Source organism: Sorex araneus, chromosome 3 (genome assembly GCF_027595985.1).
Source record: "Sorex araneus isolate mSorAra2 chromosome 3, mSorAra2.pri, whole genome shotgun sequence".
NCBI classification, from domain to species: Eukaryota; Metazoa; Chordata; class Mammalia; order Eulipotyphla; family Soricidae; genus Sorex; species Sorex araneus.
The window spans coordinates 188942271-188960077 of record NC_073304.1 but is presented as its reverse complement, the minus strand read 5'-3'; the positions used below and the strand labels follow the sequence as shown (position 1 = coordinate 188960077).

The 17807-nt window shown below is 42.9% G+C and overlaps 2 protein-coding genes across 5 annotated transcripts in view; both read left to right on the top strand.

Annotated features, from left to right (window-relative positions):
- The window catches only part of KIAA0753 (KIAA0753 ortholog), a 92895-nt gene that overhangs the window by 192 nt on the left and 74896 nt on the right, over positions 1-17807 (top strand). For 2 of the 4 annotated variants that reach the window (XR_008629397.1, XM_055134031.1), the window contains exons 1-6: positions 4422-4560; positions 5192-5351; positions 8768-9377; positions 12276-12382; positions 14256-14318; positions 14925-15140. Coding sequence is in view for 3 of the 4 variants with exons in the window: in XM_055134031.1 (XP_054990006.1) it covers positions 5256-5351; positions 8768-9377; positions 12276-12382; positions 14256-14318; positions 14925-15140 (1092 nt within the window). In the remaining variant the exon portion in view is untranslated. Of the gene's footprint in view, positions 1-4421; positions 4561-5191; positions 5352-8767; positions 9378-12275; positions 12383-12417; positions 12530-14255; positions 14319-14924; positions 15141-17807 lie in introns of those variants that run through there. The other 2 variants (XM_055134032.1, XM_055134033.1) reach the window with 2 other exon arrangements.
- Positions 64-3644, top strand: LOC129403700 (collagen alpha-1(IV) chain). Its single transcript, XM_055134030.1, has one exon. The coding sequence runs from the start codon at positions 278-280 to the stop codon at positions 3629-3631; it is 3354 nt and encodes a 1117-aa protein (XP_054990005.1). The 5' UTR covers positions 64-277; the 3' UTR covers positions 3632-3644.

Sequence of the window (17807 nt, the reverse complement as noted above, 5' to 3'; positions counted from 1 at the left end):
CATCCTACCCATGCTTTGCGGGGGGTCTCCGGACTAGGGGGCGGACGTCCGGGACTGGGCGAGGGTGGGTGGGGTTGAGGGGCTGGGAAGGCGTCAGTCTGCGGGGTTGGAGCGGAGTGCGCGAGTGCGTGAGTGCGTGAGTGGAGCCGCCATGGCCGCCAAGGGCTGAAACGGAGGCCCCGGGCCGCGGTGGAGACAGGAGCCAGCCTCGAGATTTAGCAGCAGGGCTGCCGGCCGGGGGTCGTGGTCCCGGCGGGGTCGGGAGCTAGCGGGAGACATGCCGGGCCGCTGTGTGGGGCCCAGCCGGCCCGGGCGGGGAGTTCGGCGGCCTTGGGGGAAAGGGCTGCTGGCGGGGACCCCCCGAGGCCGAGGAGCCAGACGCCGGGCGAGGGCCTCGCTGGGGGAAACGCGCTGCGTGAGCGCGGAGAAGCCGCAGCGCCGTCGGCGGCCGCGGGGGCGCAACCCGGCGGCAGGGACCGCCGAGGCTGCCGGCCCCCACCAGGCTTCTGGGGCGTCGAGGGAGGAGGCGCGGGAGCCGGGGAGCGTGTGGGTTAATGGGGCTGTGGGGCAGCCCCAAGTGGTGGGGCCCGCGGGGGCCGTGTGGGTGACCGGGCCCGGGGAGGAGCCGGAGGCGGGGGAGCGGAGTCCCCGCGGCAACCAGAGAAAAGGCCGCCCGGGCTCCGTGGGGCAGGACAGCATCTTGGAGCTGTGGCTGAAAGTGCAGGCCTTGAGGGCCGCCACGGGCCACGAGCAGAGCAGCCGCGTGGAGCTCCATCCTGTGCCTGCAGGGGAGGGCCCGGTTGAAAGGGGGGTGCCGGGCAGGGCCTCCTGGGTGGAGACGAGCCGTGCGGGTGTCACAGGCCCGTGGGTGGAAGGGCAGGCGCGGGAGGCGCAGGGGATCCCCCGGCCGCCCAGCACCGGGGCCCTGCGGGCTTTCTGCGCCCGGGTGTCTGGCCTGTGTGGGTTGCAGCCTCCTGCGAGGGTGCCCGCTATGGGTGTACCAGGGACCTTGGAGGCTAGGGCTGGGATTGCTCCCCAGCTGCCAGCCCGGGGACAGGCAGCGGGGGTTCCGGGGGCAGTGGAGATAGGCTATGGGGTGGTCCCGGGTTCTTGGGGCAAAGGGCCCCTTAGGGGGGTGCCTGGGACAGGGTGGCCCGAGGTAGTGGAGGTACCTACAACTGTGGAAGGAGCGATAGACTGCGGGAGTGTTGCAGGTCTGTGGGAGAGAGGGCAGGCAGGACAGCAGGTTTCCGGGACGCTGGTCCAGGAGGCAGCATGTGGGGATACCCCGGGCCTTTGGGGTCGAGGACAGGCAGCAGGACTGCCTGATGCTGTGCAAGATGGGGCTGCCTCATTGGGGGGCCCAGGTGTGTGGCTGAGAAGACAGCCCAGGGAAGAGCAAGGCATTGAGGACATCCCAGCTCTATGGGGCACAGGACAGCCTGTGGGGGTGCCTTGTGCTGTTGAGGAGGAGACAAGATATGGGGGTGACCCGGGGTTCAGAGATAGGGGACAGGCTCGGTGGGTAGAAACGGGCTCAGGAGGGGACCCAGGGTCCTGGGAAGCCAGGCAGACTGTACAGATGGCTGGGCCTGAGGAGCAGGAAGCAGGGCCTGCAGGTGCGCCAGGCTTCTGGGGTACAGAACAGACTATGAGGGTCCCTCAGGCCCTGGGGAAAGAGGTGGGCTGTGGGGCTGTGCCCAGTGTGTGGAGGACAGAACAGCCTCTGGGGGTGTCCCAGGCGGTGGTGGCACCAGGAGTTGTAGGACAGCAGTCGAGTTGTGATGCCATCCCAGGCCTCTGGGCCAGGCAGCAGACTCTGGCAGTGCCTGTGACTGAGGCTGTGCCTGGGGTCATTCTGGAGAAGCCGTGCTGTGGGAATGCCCTGAGCCTATGGGAGCAGAGGCAGGCTTTGGAGGAACAGGAGGTGCTGGTGCCTCCCGCGTTTGGGGCTCCTGGGCCTGTGAATCAGGAGACAGACTGTAGGGACGCTTCGTGTCTCTGCAGGAGGAGCCAGGCCATGGGTTTGCCGGAGACCATGGCAGTGCCTGAGGTGGCCAATGTGCCCAAGCACAGGTGTACCTCAGCAGGAGCACCCATACCTGTGGGGCTGCCTGGGTCTGAAAGGGTGCCTGCAAGGGTCCCTGCTGCTGTTTGGGTGTCTGGCCCTATGTGCCAGGAACTCAGTTCTGGAGATGTCTCAAACCCATGGGAAAGGGTTCTTACTGCTAGAATGCCTGTGGAGTCGGGGGCAGCCGTGGCCCCCGAAGAGCTGTGGGCTATAGGAGAGAACACTGGTGCCGGAGCATGGGGAAGGAGACAGGCCCTTGGGGTGCCTGTGATTGCTAGGATTTCTGTGGCTTCTGAAGTGCCTGGACTTAGGACAGAGCAGACTGGCTTTGGAGGTGCCCCGGGTCCTTGGGGGAGGAGACAGAATGCCAGTGTTCCTGCAGCTGCTGGGGGACCTGAAACTCCTAGGGGACCTGTTCCTCTGGAGGTCGAGACAGGCTCTGGGGCTTTCTCAGGTTTGCCAGGAAGGACACAGACCACAGGAGTGCCTGTGATTGCAGGGGTATTCGCAGCTGATGGGGTGCCTAGACCTGTGCCAGAGACTGACTCTGGAGGTGTCTCAAGCATGTGGGGCGAGAGAGAGACAGTAGCAGGTTCTGTAGACGCCAGGTGTCCCACAAGGATGGGGATGCCCCTGACTGCTGGGGTGTCTGGGCCCATAGGGGAAAATGGTCTTGGTAGTATCTCAGATGTATTGGGAGGAAGACAAACTGCTGGGGTTCCCATGGCTGTTGGACTGCACACAGCCAGAGGGATGCCTGGGCTGGTGGGGGCAGAGATGCTCTCTGGGAGTCTAGCGGATTTCCCCGGAAGACAGCAAACCTTGGAGATACCTATGGCTTCTGGAGTTGCCATGGACGTAGGGGTGTCAACAGAAGCTGGGCTGATGGAGGGAGTCACTAGCTCTAGGAATGGCTCAGGTGTGTTGGGAAGGACGCTGGTGACTGAAGTCCCTGTTGCTGCCAGTGCTCCTGGATCTGTGGAGGAGGAGCCTGGCTCTGATGGTGTTTCTGACCGATGGAGAAGGAGGCCCAATGGAACTGTTCCTGAGGGCCCTGTGAGAGGGCCTCTGACTTTAGGGGTGCTTGCTGCTGTAGGTGTTCCCATTACAGGGCGAATGCCTGCTGCAGTGTGGGTGACTGGGCCTGCAGAAAGCACAAATGTGGCTGAGTCAGGCCTCACTGCAGCGAGGACACACTCCATAGAAGGGGTTTCAGGAGAAGAGTCTGGAGATGGAAGTATCCTGGAGCCACCAGGAAGGCGCCCAGCTGTGGGGGTGTCCTATTCTGTTGGCCCCAGGACCAGGTTGTGGAGCTGTCCAAGGTCCCAGGGGGAAGGTACAGTGTATGAGAATGTGCCAGGAGTAGTAGGGCCAAGAATAACTGGGGGGGTGCCAGAAACTCTGGCAACACCTCCAGATTCCAGTGAAGAAACAGGCATTGGCTATTTCCGAGAGCGTGGGAGAACACAGGCTGGGGTGTCTGGATTCAGAGTGAGGGGGAGCAATTTGGGAGCAAATTGCGGGGGGGAGGACAGATTGAGGGAGTCATTCCAGAAGTAGGTCTAGGGGATGTGTTGGGGGGATCCTGGGACTCTGGGAGGGATCAGGTTTGAGGAGAGATTTGTCCAGGATTATGGCTGTGTAGGGGTATCTCAGTAGGAGGGGAGAATGGTATTTTTGGAGATTGATCCAACAATGTAGAATGAATGTAGGGTAACGAATTGGAAGGTTGTTAGAGTACTGGGGAAAGGGACAGGTTGAAAGGAGAATGATGTCCCAGGAATTTGTGCAGGGGGATAGTTTACAGATGGGTGTCCCTACACTTGTGGACTTTGTGTGTGTGTGTGTGTGTGTGTGTGTGTGTGTGTGTGTGTGTCTGTGTGTGTGTGTGGTATTATTTAGAGAATCCTGAAACTTGGGATCACTCTACAATTTTTCCTAGTGGAGAATAGATTATTAGGCCTTTGGCATCCCCGGGGAAAGTGCTGACTGCGTAAAACTTGCAGATACCCTGGTTCTACCAGCAGGCTTTTTCATTTGGTTGCTCCAGCCCATGGACTGTGGGGATGTCAAGCCAGTTGGGATTCGCTTCGTTTATGTGCCTCCTCACATCTTCATTTTTGATCATGTCTCTGTAGCTTTAGAAATAAGGAGTCTTGGACAAATGCCTTTATATTCTTACACCTGTATCTGTCTAAGCAAGTCTAGTTTATAAACCTTGGGTTTATTCCAAAGCTAAATTAGGATTTTTTTTTTTTAAACTGAACTTCCCAGTTGGACTTTTTAATAGGAAATTTTAAGGAACAAATTTCCCAGTACATTTAAAATTAGTTTATAGAAAATCAGCTTAGTTCAACAAATGTTGAGTTCAGTTGCTACTCTGTCCAAAGCACCGTGTTGTGGGAAATACCAGAGAAGAGCAAGACAAGGCCCTTACCCTCAAAGAACCTTGTCTAGCTGGGAAGATGAGACATATGCCTGTGAAATAGGTAAATAATATGAAAGTGTGTTTGACAAGCGCATGGAGAACTTAGTGTTGAAAAAGAAGCATTCAGAAGAGTGATATGAATGAAATCCTCAAAAGCTTATAAAATCTCTTCATGTTTCTCTCAGTTTAAGGTCAGGGAATAAAAGAAAACAGTACTTACAGAAATAATTTTTAGTTAATATCAAATATTGGCATAAATATCAGGTACTCTGATCCTGTACTTGTATATAGAATTGTTCAGAGTTGTGTCATTTTGAGCTATCCCAAAGAATGAAATGTTACTGTTTTCTGAGTGTTGGTTACAATTTACTAATAAAACTGCCCTGCTGTAAAGTGCTAATTTACCATAGCACAGCTCTATTTGGGGGCTAATGTTTTAGCATGAGCCCTTAAGATTAGAAATTTGGAATGAAAAGCATTCAAAGATTGTCATTAAAATAGCATGTCCCCCTATTCTTTTGGAAAGTAGAATTTCAAAAGGAATTGCGTTTGTAAGTGGAAGAAACTGATTTCTGTCATGAAGCATTTGCTCCTTAGTATGAGGTTACTCCTAGCTTACTCTTACATGAGTGTGGCTTTGTGGTTTGCTTTGTTTGAAGACTTGATCTAAAAGTAGCTTGTCTTCATTTTAGACAATGATTTTAGGGAAGAACTGTTGGCCAATGACTGGACTTTCACTGTTCAACACTATTTGACATGATGGGACCAGGTAGATCAGCTTCAACCTGTGTTCATCTAGCATCTAATATCCAACCAGATGGGATGTGTGACCCCAGGAGACAGCAGACCCAGGTATTTTTTTCTTTCCTACACATTATTATGAAACGCCTCAAGGTTAAAAGAATAGTAAACACCTTTAAAACACCTTACAGATTTACCAGTTGTGAATAACATCCTCTTTTTTAAAGCAGCCATATTTCTGAAAGTTTGCACTTGTAGAACTTTCCAAAGTAAGTTGCAATAATAATGGCAATTATTTCTAAGTATTTTAGAATGCATCCCCTAAAGTAATCTCTCCCACTTAAACCACATTACCTTTATCACACCTAAGAATGAACAAGATTTCTTCATATTATTTACTAATTAGTACTCAGTTCATCTGAAATGTTTTTCCCTCTAATAATGTATTATGAAACTATTCAAAAATACAGCAAAGTTGATTTTTCAGGAATCAAGCAGGTTGGCTTGATTCCATTATTCCTCCTCTATATTTGTCTTATTACATATCTTTCAATCCACCCCTCTAGAATCCTTGCATTAGTTGATCTTTTTCTATTTGCTTTTGGGCCACACTTTAATGCTCAGGGACCACGCATGGCTCTGTATTCAGGGATCACTTCTTGCCTGATTCTGGGTACCATATGTGGTACCAAGGACTGAACCTGGGTCAGCTGTATGGAAGGCTAGTCCCTTACCCATTGTACTATCTCCAGTCAATTCATCTGTTTTTTTGTTGGTTGTTTTTTTTTTTTGCTTTTTTTTTTTTTTGTTTTTTGCTTTTTGGGTCACACCTGGTGATGCTCAGAGGTTACTCCTGGCTTTGCACTCAGGAATCACTCCTGGTGGTGCTCAAGGGACCATATGGGATGCTGGGAATCGAACCCAGGTCAGCTGTGTGCAAGGTAAATGCCCTATCCGCTGTGCTATTGCTGCAGCCCCTTCATCTGTTTTTTTAACATGTAAAAATACATGTTTTCTATAGCATGCATATGATAAATTGGAGCTAGTGGTTTGATTACCATTTTTTAATTTTTATGTAAAATTTACATATGAAGTAGGTTGAAATCTACATACTTGAATCACTTGCAGAGATTTGACAGAAGTATACACATGTGGAATCCATACCTTTATTAAGATACAGTTGATTATGTTCATTCAGAAAGTATTTTTCCTTCCATTTTTGGACTCTTCCCACCTCTAGAGCACTATTCTGATTTTTTCAATGTAGATTAGATTTCCTGTTCTAGATATTTTTGCTCCAAGTGGAGTATAATGCATACTATTTGTATTAAGATTTCTTTGATAATACTTTCGAAGTTCAGTCATATTACTGTATTAATCAGTAGTTGTTGCTTTTTCATATTGAGGAATATTCCCTAATAGGGAGTGTACCTTCTAGTTTAAATTATTGAAATGCTATGAACATTTTTGAACAAATTATTTTTTTGGAGTGGGGCACACGTGGCTGTGCTCAGAGCTTAGTCCTGGTTTTGCTCAAGGATCACTCCTGGCATGCTCAAGGGACCATAGACAGTGCCAGGGCTTGAACCTGGATTGTCTATGAGGAAAGTAAGGGCCTTACCCATTGTACTATTTCTCCATTCCCTGTACAGTATTTTATAAATATGCTTTAATTTTTCTCACTGGGTCATGGGGTAGGTGTGTATTTAATTTTCCAAGAATTTGTTCCCAAGACGGTCATACCATTTTATATTCCTACCATCAGTATATGAGAGTTAACTATCATCCACATATGTTAATAACTAAAAAGAAAAAAAAAAAGACGGTTGTTCTGGAGGGTTCAATGTGGTTTATGAGCTTCGTTTTTAATTTAATTTTGATGTAATTTTATGTAGTAATTCTAACAATTTCAGTACAACGAAAAGGTTGCAAGAACAAAATACAATTTCTGATATTATACACACATATACCCCAAATGTTACATTTTATTATGTAATCTCTTTCATTCTTTCCCTTTCTTTTCTCTTTCCACACATATTTAAGACTAAGTTGCACATATACCCATTTGCCTCTGTGTGTATATTTCCTAAAAATAGGAACTTGTCTTAAAATAGTATAGAGGTCTATCAATAAAATAACATTGAAATAATGCTGTCTTAAATAACATTGAAATAATTCTGTCTTATAATGCATAGGTACAACTGAGATTTCCTTAGTTGTCTCAACAGTATTATTGCAAAGAATATCCAGAGTCATGTGTTGTATTAATTGTCATGTTTCTGTAGTTTTGTTTAACCTTAAGTGATTTCTGAGTTTGTTTTTTGTGATACTGATATTAGTGAAAAACACAGGAAAATTTGAGAAGTTTTATCAACTTGGATTTTTCTAAATTACATCTTGTAATTACATCTTTTTTCAAGAAAACTTTTTTCTTGTAATTACATCTAGGTTATTCACTTGTGGTGGAAAAACCACTGAATCGATGCTGAGTTCTCACTGCATCCCTGAGGGAAAAAAGAAAACAATTAAATTTATATAAATATAGGGTGTGATGAGGAGAGGGTGAGGTTTTAAACTACATTTCTCCAAAATACCTTTCTGAATTTTTATCACAGTTTATTTTGAATTGACTTTAATTCACATGACATTTTTTTTTTCTTTTTTTTGGGTCACACCTGGCGATGCACAGGGGTTACTCCTGGCTCTGCACTCAGGAATTACCCCTGGTGGCGCTCAAGGGACCATATGGGATGCTGGGATTTGAACCCGGGTTGGCCGCGTGCAAGGCAAACGCCCTACCCGCTGTGCTATCTCTCCAGCCCCTCACATGACATTTTATTGTGAGAGTTGGAAAGGCCAGTGTTTTCAATGTGTTTCCTCTGCAGATTGGTGAAAATAGAAGAATTTCATGGACTGATGAGGAAAAATGTAAATTTTAAAATAGTTTTTTGTGTATTCATTTTTAAAACTCATAAAATGAACATTTTATTTATGTATACCATGTGTTAGTACGAAGCAGCAATAACTTTTTCATGTCAGTAAATTCCTATGGACCAGTGGTCATGGTACACTTAATCTAAAGGTATAGGATAAAAGATTCATAATCTTATAAATACCAGATGAAAAATCTTATGAATATCTGAAGGAGTATTGTCAAATGACTTAGGCCCTGTACAACTGTGCAGTGTGTCCATAGAGCAAGTTTATAGTAACTTGAATAGGTTACTTTCTGGAACCGGACATATTATTGGGAATTGAGAAACTTTCTGGTTGCTGTTTGACACATTCTGGATTCTTTTAGAGGAGGATCCCAGTACTTAGGAAATAGTACTATGGGCCTGGTGATTATAGATTATAACCAGGGATATGTGATAAATTTATTGATAATGTGAGTGGCAGATTCTACTACATACAAGAAAAATATCCCTTAGTACTAATTGTGATATTTTAGAAGCTTGATTATAGACATATACCAATTGTGCAGCATGTAATTTTTCTAATGTGTGCTTTTTTTTTTTTTTAACCAGCTGCAATTTAATAGAAGTGTTCCTCCACATTCAAGCAACTTGGCAATTCGATATTCTAGCCCACATGCTATTAGAATTGAAAAATTGAAGCATTCCAACAGTGAGCCATATTGTAAAGATTTGGATTTTAGAAGTGGTCTTGACCTAAGCAGTTCTGTTTCATTTTCTGTCGTATCAGAAGAGAGACTTAGCTATGCTGTTCACCTAGCCAAAAGAGACGTAAAACGAAGACAATTTGAAGAACACATAAAAAAACATCAACTCAAACCCCAAATCTCTAAGAAATGTGGACACACTAAGCCAAAAATACCTGACCACAGTGTAGATAGGAAGGAATCAAAGAATCAGGAAGCCTATCCATACATCCACCAGCCGTCCAAAGTAGAAATTTCCAGCTCAGGCGCCAAAGTGTTTCTATATACGACTCATCCAGGACAGTCGAATCTTACCTTGCCGAATCCTCCACCCACCCAGGATCCAAGACTTCAAACACATATTAAGATGAGTGACCACAAAAGCCTATGTGAACATAAAAGCCTGCTAGAAGTTCAACGGCTCCGGAAAGAATTGAGCAATTGTATCTGTAAAATTGAAGAATTAGCTAAAAAAGGTGAGATAAATTAGATTACCTTGAAGGGAAGCCATGAGAACAAGAGAATTCAGATACATTCCTGTAGATGCAGAAGAGATAATGTAGAGGTTAAGACTCTTGCCTTGCATCCTTCTGACCCTGAACCACTTATGGTCCCCAGAACACTGTCAGAAATCACTCCTGAGCATAGCTAGGAATAGCTGAAAGCTGCTGGGTGTGACCTAGACCCCTCCCCTTCATCAAAAAAGCCAGATGCTTTCCTTTGGACCTTGCTTCCCTATCTGATTCAACTCCCTTTTGACTTTCAGTTTGGTCAGTATCATTTTCTCTAGAGAGTTTGCTCTGCCCAAACCCTTGTTTTTATGAGGAATATGGAACAACTCCTTTTCCTATAGGCTGCTTTTTCATAAGATGGCTGACTCAGGGTCCTATTTGTAAGGAGTTAACCTTACAAATGGGAAAGCAAACCCTACAGAATTGGGTTTGAGAAAAGAAAGTGCCGTGTCAGAATATTACATATTCTAAAGTATGGAATTTGAGGTGCTTTGCAAAAATATGTAGAGATAATAGAACAAAGATTATGTAAATTAACGTTATTATTTTAACACAGGAAGAAGGAAATCAGGTTTACCTAGGGGTGGGTTACAGATTTGTTGATTTTGCAGTTAGCTAAAGAAAAATTTGATCATTTGCAAAGTCTAAAATAGATGAAAAGTACGTAAAGAAAAATTTTACATAGTGAGACTAAAAAGAAATTGTTCTTATGTTCTTTTTCTTATTAAAAAAACAGTAAATTCTAGAACACCAGGAACATTTCTGCATTAAAATAATAGAATTGTGGGCCAGAGCAATAGTACAGAAGGTAGGGTGCTTTCCTTCTGACATTGGTAGAAGACATCTGTGCTCATGAGAACAAGGTCTTGCTAAAGTCCTACTGTTCTGAAGATATGACCAAATAACAGGATGATGTTTAAAGTTTGAAAAACTTTGCAGGGAAGAACTGGGTTGAATGTTTTCAGGTTAGATTTTCAACCTAACCTGAATTTAGACAATATAGATTTTCTGTTACAAATCTATATTGTCATAAAAATGTCACAATAGGGCTGGGAGATAGCTCACCAGTCAAGCCTGCCTGCAGACTTAAGTTCAAATCCTGGCAGTGCATGGCCCTCCTTAGTACTACCTGGTGAATCCTGGAGAGCTCAGCACTGTTAGGGTGACCTTGGTGTTCCTCAGAGTCACAGGACTGAACTGCTGCCTGTTCATGGTTCCTAGCATTGAACCACCTAGCATGGGAAGCCGAGTATTACTATGAGTAGTCCCTGGGCCCCTTTGTATTGCTTGGGAGCCCCTTATCCCCAGATGCCACAGGTCGGGGACTTAGGATATCTTAAGTGGTAGAGTACACGGTGAGTTCCTGTATTTGATCTTTGGCACTACATGATTCTTTTTTCTTTCTAAGTAACAGTGGGCAAGAAACCATATAAGCATATAAAGGCTTATTTTGAGTTTCTTCATTTACCTTATTGTGGATTGGTGGTTTGCAGTGGCCCCTTCTTTCCCTTCATCCTCTGGATAGACTTGAGTTCCTCAATTGTTCTTCCATAGTGCTGTGCTAAAGACTGGTTGTGTATGAACCAGTATGAACAGTGGTGTGAACAGTGTATGAAGACTGTTGATTCTAAAGTAAGGCTGAGAATTGAGTATTTCCATGCTGTGAGATCAAACTAGAGATAGAAACAATTGGACCCATAGGCTCCTACAAGATGGTGTCTATATCTGCAACTCTAGCTTTAATTTTAAAATTTATTAATTTATTCTTTGTTCTCAGTTTTTGGGTCACTCCCAGCAATGCTCAAATGAAGAACCCCTGGGTTTTTCCTTTCTCTGCACTCAAGAATTACTCCTGGCAGTGCTCTGGGGAACATATGGGATGCTGGGGTTTGAATCCAGGCTGATAGTGTGCAAGGCAAATGCCCTACCCACTGTACTATTGCTCTGACCGCCAACTCTTGCTTTCCTTGTCTGTTTTCAAATTTGTTTTGTTTGTTTTTTGTTTTGGGGCCCCTCTTAGGAATTCTCAGGGGTTTCTCCTAGCTCTGTACTCAGGAATTACTGCTGGCAGTGCTCAGGGAACCATGTTGGATGCCATTGATTTAACCCAGGTCATCACGTGCAAGGCAAATGCCCTATCCACTATACGATCTCTGGTCCCTCAAGAAGTCTTTTAGAAAATTTTTCTTTGAAGAAATCTTTTCTAAGTTTGGAGCACCCACATGTCTAATACATGAATACTTTGAACCTTAAATTTTTTCATGCTATCTTAATATATTGGGGAAAGGGTTTATCTTTCAGATTTGAGATAAAGTATGAGGTCTTGCTTTAAAAATAGGCAAATAAAGGATTTTTTTTTTTAAATAATGGGAAGCTCAGTGTAAAGAATTTTATAGTAGTAAAGCATGTGTAATAGTATGCTAGCTGTCTAGTAGGATTTGGTTTAGAGAATCCTACATAGAGTGGGACTTTGATTAAAGTTTCATACCCCCTCCACCTTTTTTGAGGTTGGATGTTGTCATGTCCAGTGGTGCTGAGGAGCTATTTCTTGGTGCTTGAGAATTGCTCCTAGTAATGCTAAGGGGACAATATGTGTTGAGGGGCATGAACCCATGTCTTCTGCATGCAAAGTCTGTGTCTCAGCCTATTGAGTTCTCTCCGTAGCTTCATTCTATCTCTGGAGTCAAATTCTGTTTATTTTCATTTCTTGGCTGATCAAAAAAATGAAAATTGTTTATCCTTGTGTGTTTATCCTCAATGAAGCTAGGGACTTTTGACTATTTTTCCTGAGTACTTGAAATTTTTAATGTTTCTTTATATGGTTTGTAATTTCTTTGGTGGGTTGGGGGTGAATATTTTCAGATCGAACGGAAGATACTTTGGATCCAGATGAAGAAAAGCGAGTCCGCATAAGGAGGCAGGAGCAAGCTGTTCGTTCTGCCCGGATGCTCTACGTTCTCCAGCAGCAGGTTAGGCAGTCCTCTGAGGAAGAGGACATTTAGCCTGGGCATTACCTTTCCAGAGAATTCTATTTTCCCTTATGTCTCAGGAATATTAGCACCAAAGTATCCTATGTGAATCCTAATGCATTCATGAGGCTAAATTTCATGAAACGGGTAAATAAATAAATCTTATTTTATCATCTGTATGTGCCATTTGTATGTTTTGTGTATATGTCCATAATTCTTCAAGTGTTTGACTCTTGAGGATCATGTTTACTCTTTAAATCCCTGAGTCTTTTGCTTAGAAATATTATTTTAATTTTTATTATTTTTTATTATTCATGTATTTTTATTTTTTATTATGCCAAATTTTAAATACATATTTGTTTTAAAACAAATATGTTTTGTTTTAAATCTAATGACTTCCATGTACATATCACCTCACTTTAGTATGTAATTTCTTCTATTCTTGCTTATTTACCTTCTCCACTTCTCTGTTGAAACTATTACTATTTTAAAATTTTTTAATTAAAACATTTTTGAGATATCATATTTTCTACCAGTATTGATATTTATGTTTCAGGAGTACAGTGTTTCTGTACTATACCAACACCAAAGTGCCAGTCTTCTTTTACAGCTTGTCCCTAGTTCCCTTTTTGTCTGCCCCCTCCTTGCTTCCTACTTTAACAAACTTAGTCCTGCTGACAGAATCTGAGGATTTGTTTTCATTGGTTATTGTCCATTCCTCTGATTGTTTTTTTTATTCTGCACCTGTGAGTAAAATTATTATGTATATGTCCTCTTGACTCAGTCGGTTACTATGCATGATACCCTTCAGTTCCCTTCAAGTCATGAAATGTAAGCTCTCATCTTATAGCTGAGAAGTATGCCATATTGTATTTATATCACTGTTTCACTCATTTGTTTTTGGGTCCTTGGGCTGTTTCCAGATCTTGATTCTTGTCAAGTGCTGTAATATATGCTTGTTTGCATCTTTTTGAATTAGTGATATTTTTGTTCATGGGATTAACAGCATATATTTTTGTAGGCAAAGTTAAGTGCATCAGGTGCCCTGAAACTCTTAATCCCTTAGAGAAAAACAAACTTGTTAGTTTCTTATCAATCTCAAATTTTTAAAATGATGGAAACTTAACAGTAGAAATAATTTGATTTTCATTATTAAACAGTAAAGAATGAATACCTCATTAAGGATTTTTTATTAACAGTGTCTGATAAACAGGTATTTACATTCTTTACATTATGGTAGATTTTTTTTAATTGTTTAATACCGTACTCATTGAAAAGCTTTCATCATTTCTAGTCACTGAAGTCACATTAGCTTATTACTTGAACTCAAGGATGAACTTTTAATTTAAAAGGAAATGTCCAAGTTAGAATTTGTTTCGGTTTTGGGTCTATTTTGGTCTTTACGCTATTGTTAAATTATTCAAACTATGAACAGGCAGCCCTCTGCTTAAAAAGTAACTGAAACTTTGATGATTCTCTGTAACATAGAGAGTAAAAGCAAAATTCTTTAGTGTGATCTTGAAACTTCATGATTTGGCCCTCCAACCTCTTCACTCACCTCAACTTCTGCTCCTTCCTGTTAAATTCCCTTTACATTGGGGATTAGGGGGTGGAAGGTTGACACTGTGCTCTGTTCATTGTCTTGAATCAGAGACCAGTTACTTAATTTTTGGTACATGACGAGCCTCGTTTTCATTTTCAGGTGACTTGAATTAACAGTAACAACAAGTCTCACAATGGAGACGTTACTGGTGCCCGCTCGAGCAAATCGATTAGCAACAGGATGACAGTGACAGTGATACAGTGATATTTGAACAAAAAAGATCAGTGCAAAGGTATAAAGTTCTCATTTTTTTTCTCCTTCATAAAATAGGTTAAAGAAATCCAAGAAGAATTGGATAAGTTGAGTCCACATAAAACTAAACATACAAAGAAGGTATGATGCAACTTAATTATCTGAATAATTAGTAGCAATGTAGCACTGTTGTCCCGTTGTTCATCAATTTGCTTGAGTGGGCACCAGAAATGTCTCCATTGTGAGACTTGTTGTTACTGTTTTTGGCATATCGAATACACCACAGGGTAGCTTGCCAGGTTCTGCCCTGTGGGCGGGATACTCTCGGTAGCTTGCTGGGCTCTCTGAGAGGGGCGGAGGAATCAAACCCGGGTCAGCCACGTGCAAAGCAAATGCCCTACCTGCTGTGCTATCACTCCAGTCCAAATACTTAGTAAGCCCCTTTATATATTCTAGATTTGGGGTTGCTTTCCAAGGAACAGATTCTGTTGCTGCTGTTGCTGCTGGTGATGGTAAAAGAAACAGAATAGGAAGGATAAACCTTGTCATTAGATATTCCTTAAACTTTACAATTTCCTTTACTATGAAAATGTTTTCCAATAGCAATGGCTTTGTTTATATAGAGAGGAGATGGACATGTGAATTACCTGGGTATTATTATCACCACATATTCTTAGGGTGGGAGGACAGTTTGCTCTTAAAGAGTTCTGCATATTGAAATAACTCTTGCCTCTCATTTATTACCAGTCATGGGCAATGTCAAGGCTGGCAGCTGCCCATCGAGGAGCCATCCGGGCCTTACAAACATTGGTCACTCAGTATACTGACCGAGGAGAGGACCCAGTTCCTGCTCGCTGTAGGGAGCTGGGTAGTCTTATCCGCCAGCTGTCACTCTGTTCTGCCAAGCTAGATGTTGATTCTTCTGTTCCTGATGTGGTTATAGAGATACTGCAACAAATTGAGGTATGAAATTGACCCAGAGTTTTAATTAAAAGTGCATTGTTTCTTAAAAAAAAGCAAGGGGCTGGAGTGATAGCACAGCAGGTAGGGCGTTTGCCTTGCACGCGGTCGACCCGGGTTCGATTCCAAGCATCCCATATGGTCCCCTGAGCACCGCCAGGAGTGATTCCTGAGTGCAGAGCTGGGAGTAACCCCTGTGCATCACCAGGTGTGACCCAAAAAGCAAAAAAAAAAAAAAGGTAGTGTTTACTGTCCCCTCATTTTAATGCATTCATTTATGGAAAATACAAGCATGTAAAACAGAACTACAGCTCAGTAAATTCATTAGCTCTGCAGAGGTCAAAATACTTAATTTTTATTTTGTGTTTGCAATTTAATCTATAATTGTATTCACTTCAAGAATTGAAATTTGAGGGACTGGAGTGATAGCACAGTGGGTAGGGTGTTTGCCTTGCACGCGGCTGACCGGGGTTCGATTCCCAGCATCCCATATGGTTCTCCCAGCACCTCCAGGAGTAATTCCTGAGTGCATGAGCCAGGAGTAAACCCTGTGTATCGCTGAGTGTGACCCAAAAACAAAACAAAAAAAAAATTGAAATTTGAGCCTAGAACAAATAATGGTTTTTAGCCATAGGAAAGGAAAACTGCAAAGGATTCTGGATTAGTACTTAAATCATCATCAGTGCTTAATCTAGAAAAAATTTTGAAAAGAAGGAAATATGTTTGGGTATATAGAGCCTCAAGTTTTGTCACTTGCATGGCTAGGAACTTCTGGAAGTCACACTTGGCTAGTCAGAACGTGCAGTGCAGAGAGAAGTATAAGAGCAATAATCCTTCAGATCATTATAGTACTGTGTTGTTTGCAGGTGTTTAGCAACATAATTTTCCCATTTTACCCATACAATACTGATGTGGTGATTTGCAATAGGTTTTATTACTACTGTTTTTGCAGAATAAAAATCCAAAGATTGGTCAGTAGGTTAACACAGATACTTTTCTTGAGAGCTTGAAGTCAAATTACTATCTTTGACCTCCCATGCCAGTGTTGTTTCTGCAACACCATACATTTTCAATCACAGATAAAAAGGTCTTTATTGTTAATGTGGCAGAGTAGCTGGGACTTATGGCCCCTTTACCTTTATAGTTGCATTATTCAACAATATGTTTGTAGTTTGCTCTGTTACATTTGTGTATCTCTAACTCACTAGGTCTGTTATTGTCAAATGTAGGCCATTGGATGGTATGACAAGTTACGAAATGCTTATAGAACTTAACGATAAGAAACACTGAAATAATTTCATTTTGAAGATATACATGTTTATGCCCTTCGCTTTTGAAAATATTCAGTAATACAAGAAATTGATTCTTCCTAGTGATATTATTTTAAAGCTTATTTTCTTAATTAAACTTACCTATCTGAATGAAATCTAATTGACTATGTTCAGTTACTGTCCTTAATTTCTGTTGAACAGATAGAGACTAGACCTGCACTGTCTAGTAATGAGTAAGTGGGTTGGACTAGAGGCAATGACTTTTTTCAGAACGGACTCACTTTTTGGTCACTTATCATTGAGTGACCAAAGTCACTGGACCTGCTAGATTTTCTTAGTTTTATACTAAGTATATCAGATTTTATATTAAAAATGCCTAACTCACTTAAGATACTCATTAAGTTGCCTGGGAAGATAGCTCAGAGGGCTAAAGCACATTCTTTGCATTCAGAAGGTTTGATTTGCTGTACCTAAAGACCCTAAGTGGGTACAGCTTGGAGGTCCCCCTCTTCAGTACTACTGGGTGTGGCCCTGATGGCTCTTGAACAGAGCAGGGCTCAAGGACTACTACATTGTTGGTCCCAAGCACTCAGGTCCCTTGAGAACATTGCTTGGAGGGTCCACAGGTAAATAAATAACTTGAGGGTGCTGGAGCGATAGCACAGCGGGTAGGGCTTTTGCCTTGCACGCCGCCAACCCGGGTTCGAATCCTAGCTCCCATATGGTCCCCTGAGACTGCCAGGAGTAATTCCTGAGCGCAGAGCCAAGAGTAACCCCTGTGCATCACCAGGTGTGACCCAAAAAGCAAAAGAAAAAACCAAACAAACAAAAAAAATAAATAACTTGAGTTTATGAGGTTTTCGTTGAAAATTAAAATGTCTTAGCAGAACACTGGGTAGGACACTTGCCTTGTACACAGCCAATCTGGGTTTGATCTCCAGCATCCTGTATGGTTCCCCAAGTACCACCAGGAGTGATCCCTGAGCACCACATGTGTGCCCTTTGACCCCCCCAAAGAGAATTAAAATATCTTAAAATATGCATAGGATTATATTCTAAAAACTAGTTTCTAAAATAGTTATTCTTAGTTTTACCGTGTGAATGCCTTTAAAAGTTGTCATAGTATTTATCATTTTACTATTAGTTTTTAATGTTCTAAACCTGTAAAGTAATAATTCCTTTTATTAGCTGCCCTAAAATAAACTTAAAAACAGAGTCATTTTGCCATTGGTTGAGGACCCCCACCCCATACCCCATAGTGGACTTTGTTCATACTGGGCCTGTGCTCTACCACTTGAGCAATTTCCCCAGCTCAAAATTATAAAGTTTTAAATTAACATTTCATTCATTATAGTCAATAATGAATTTTTCTATAGCTTTCATTTTCAGTTTTGTGATT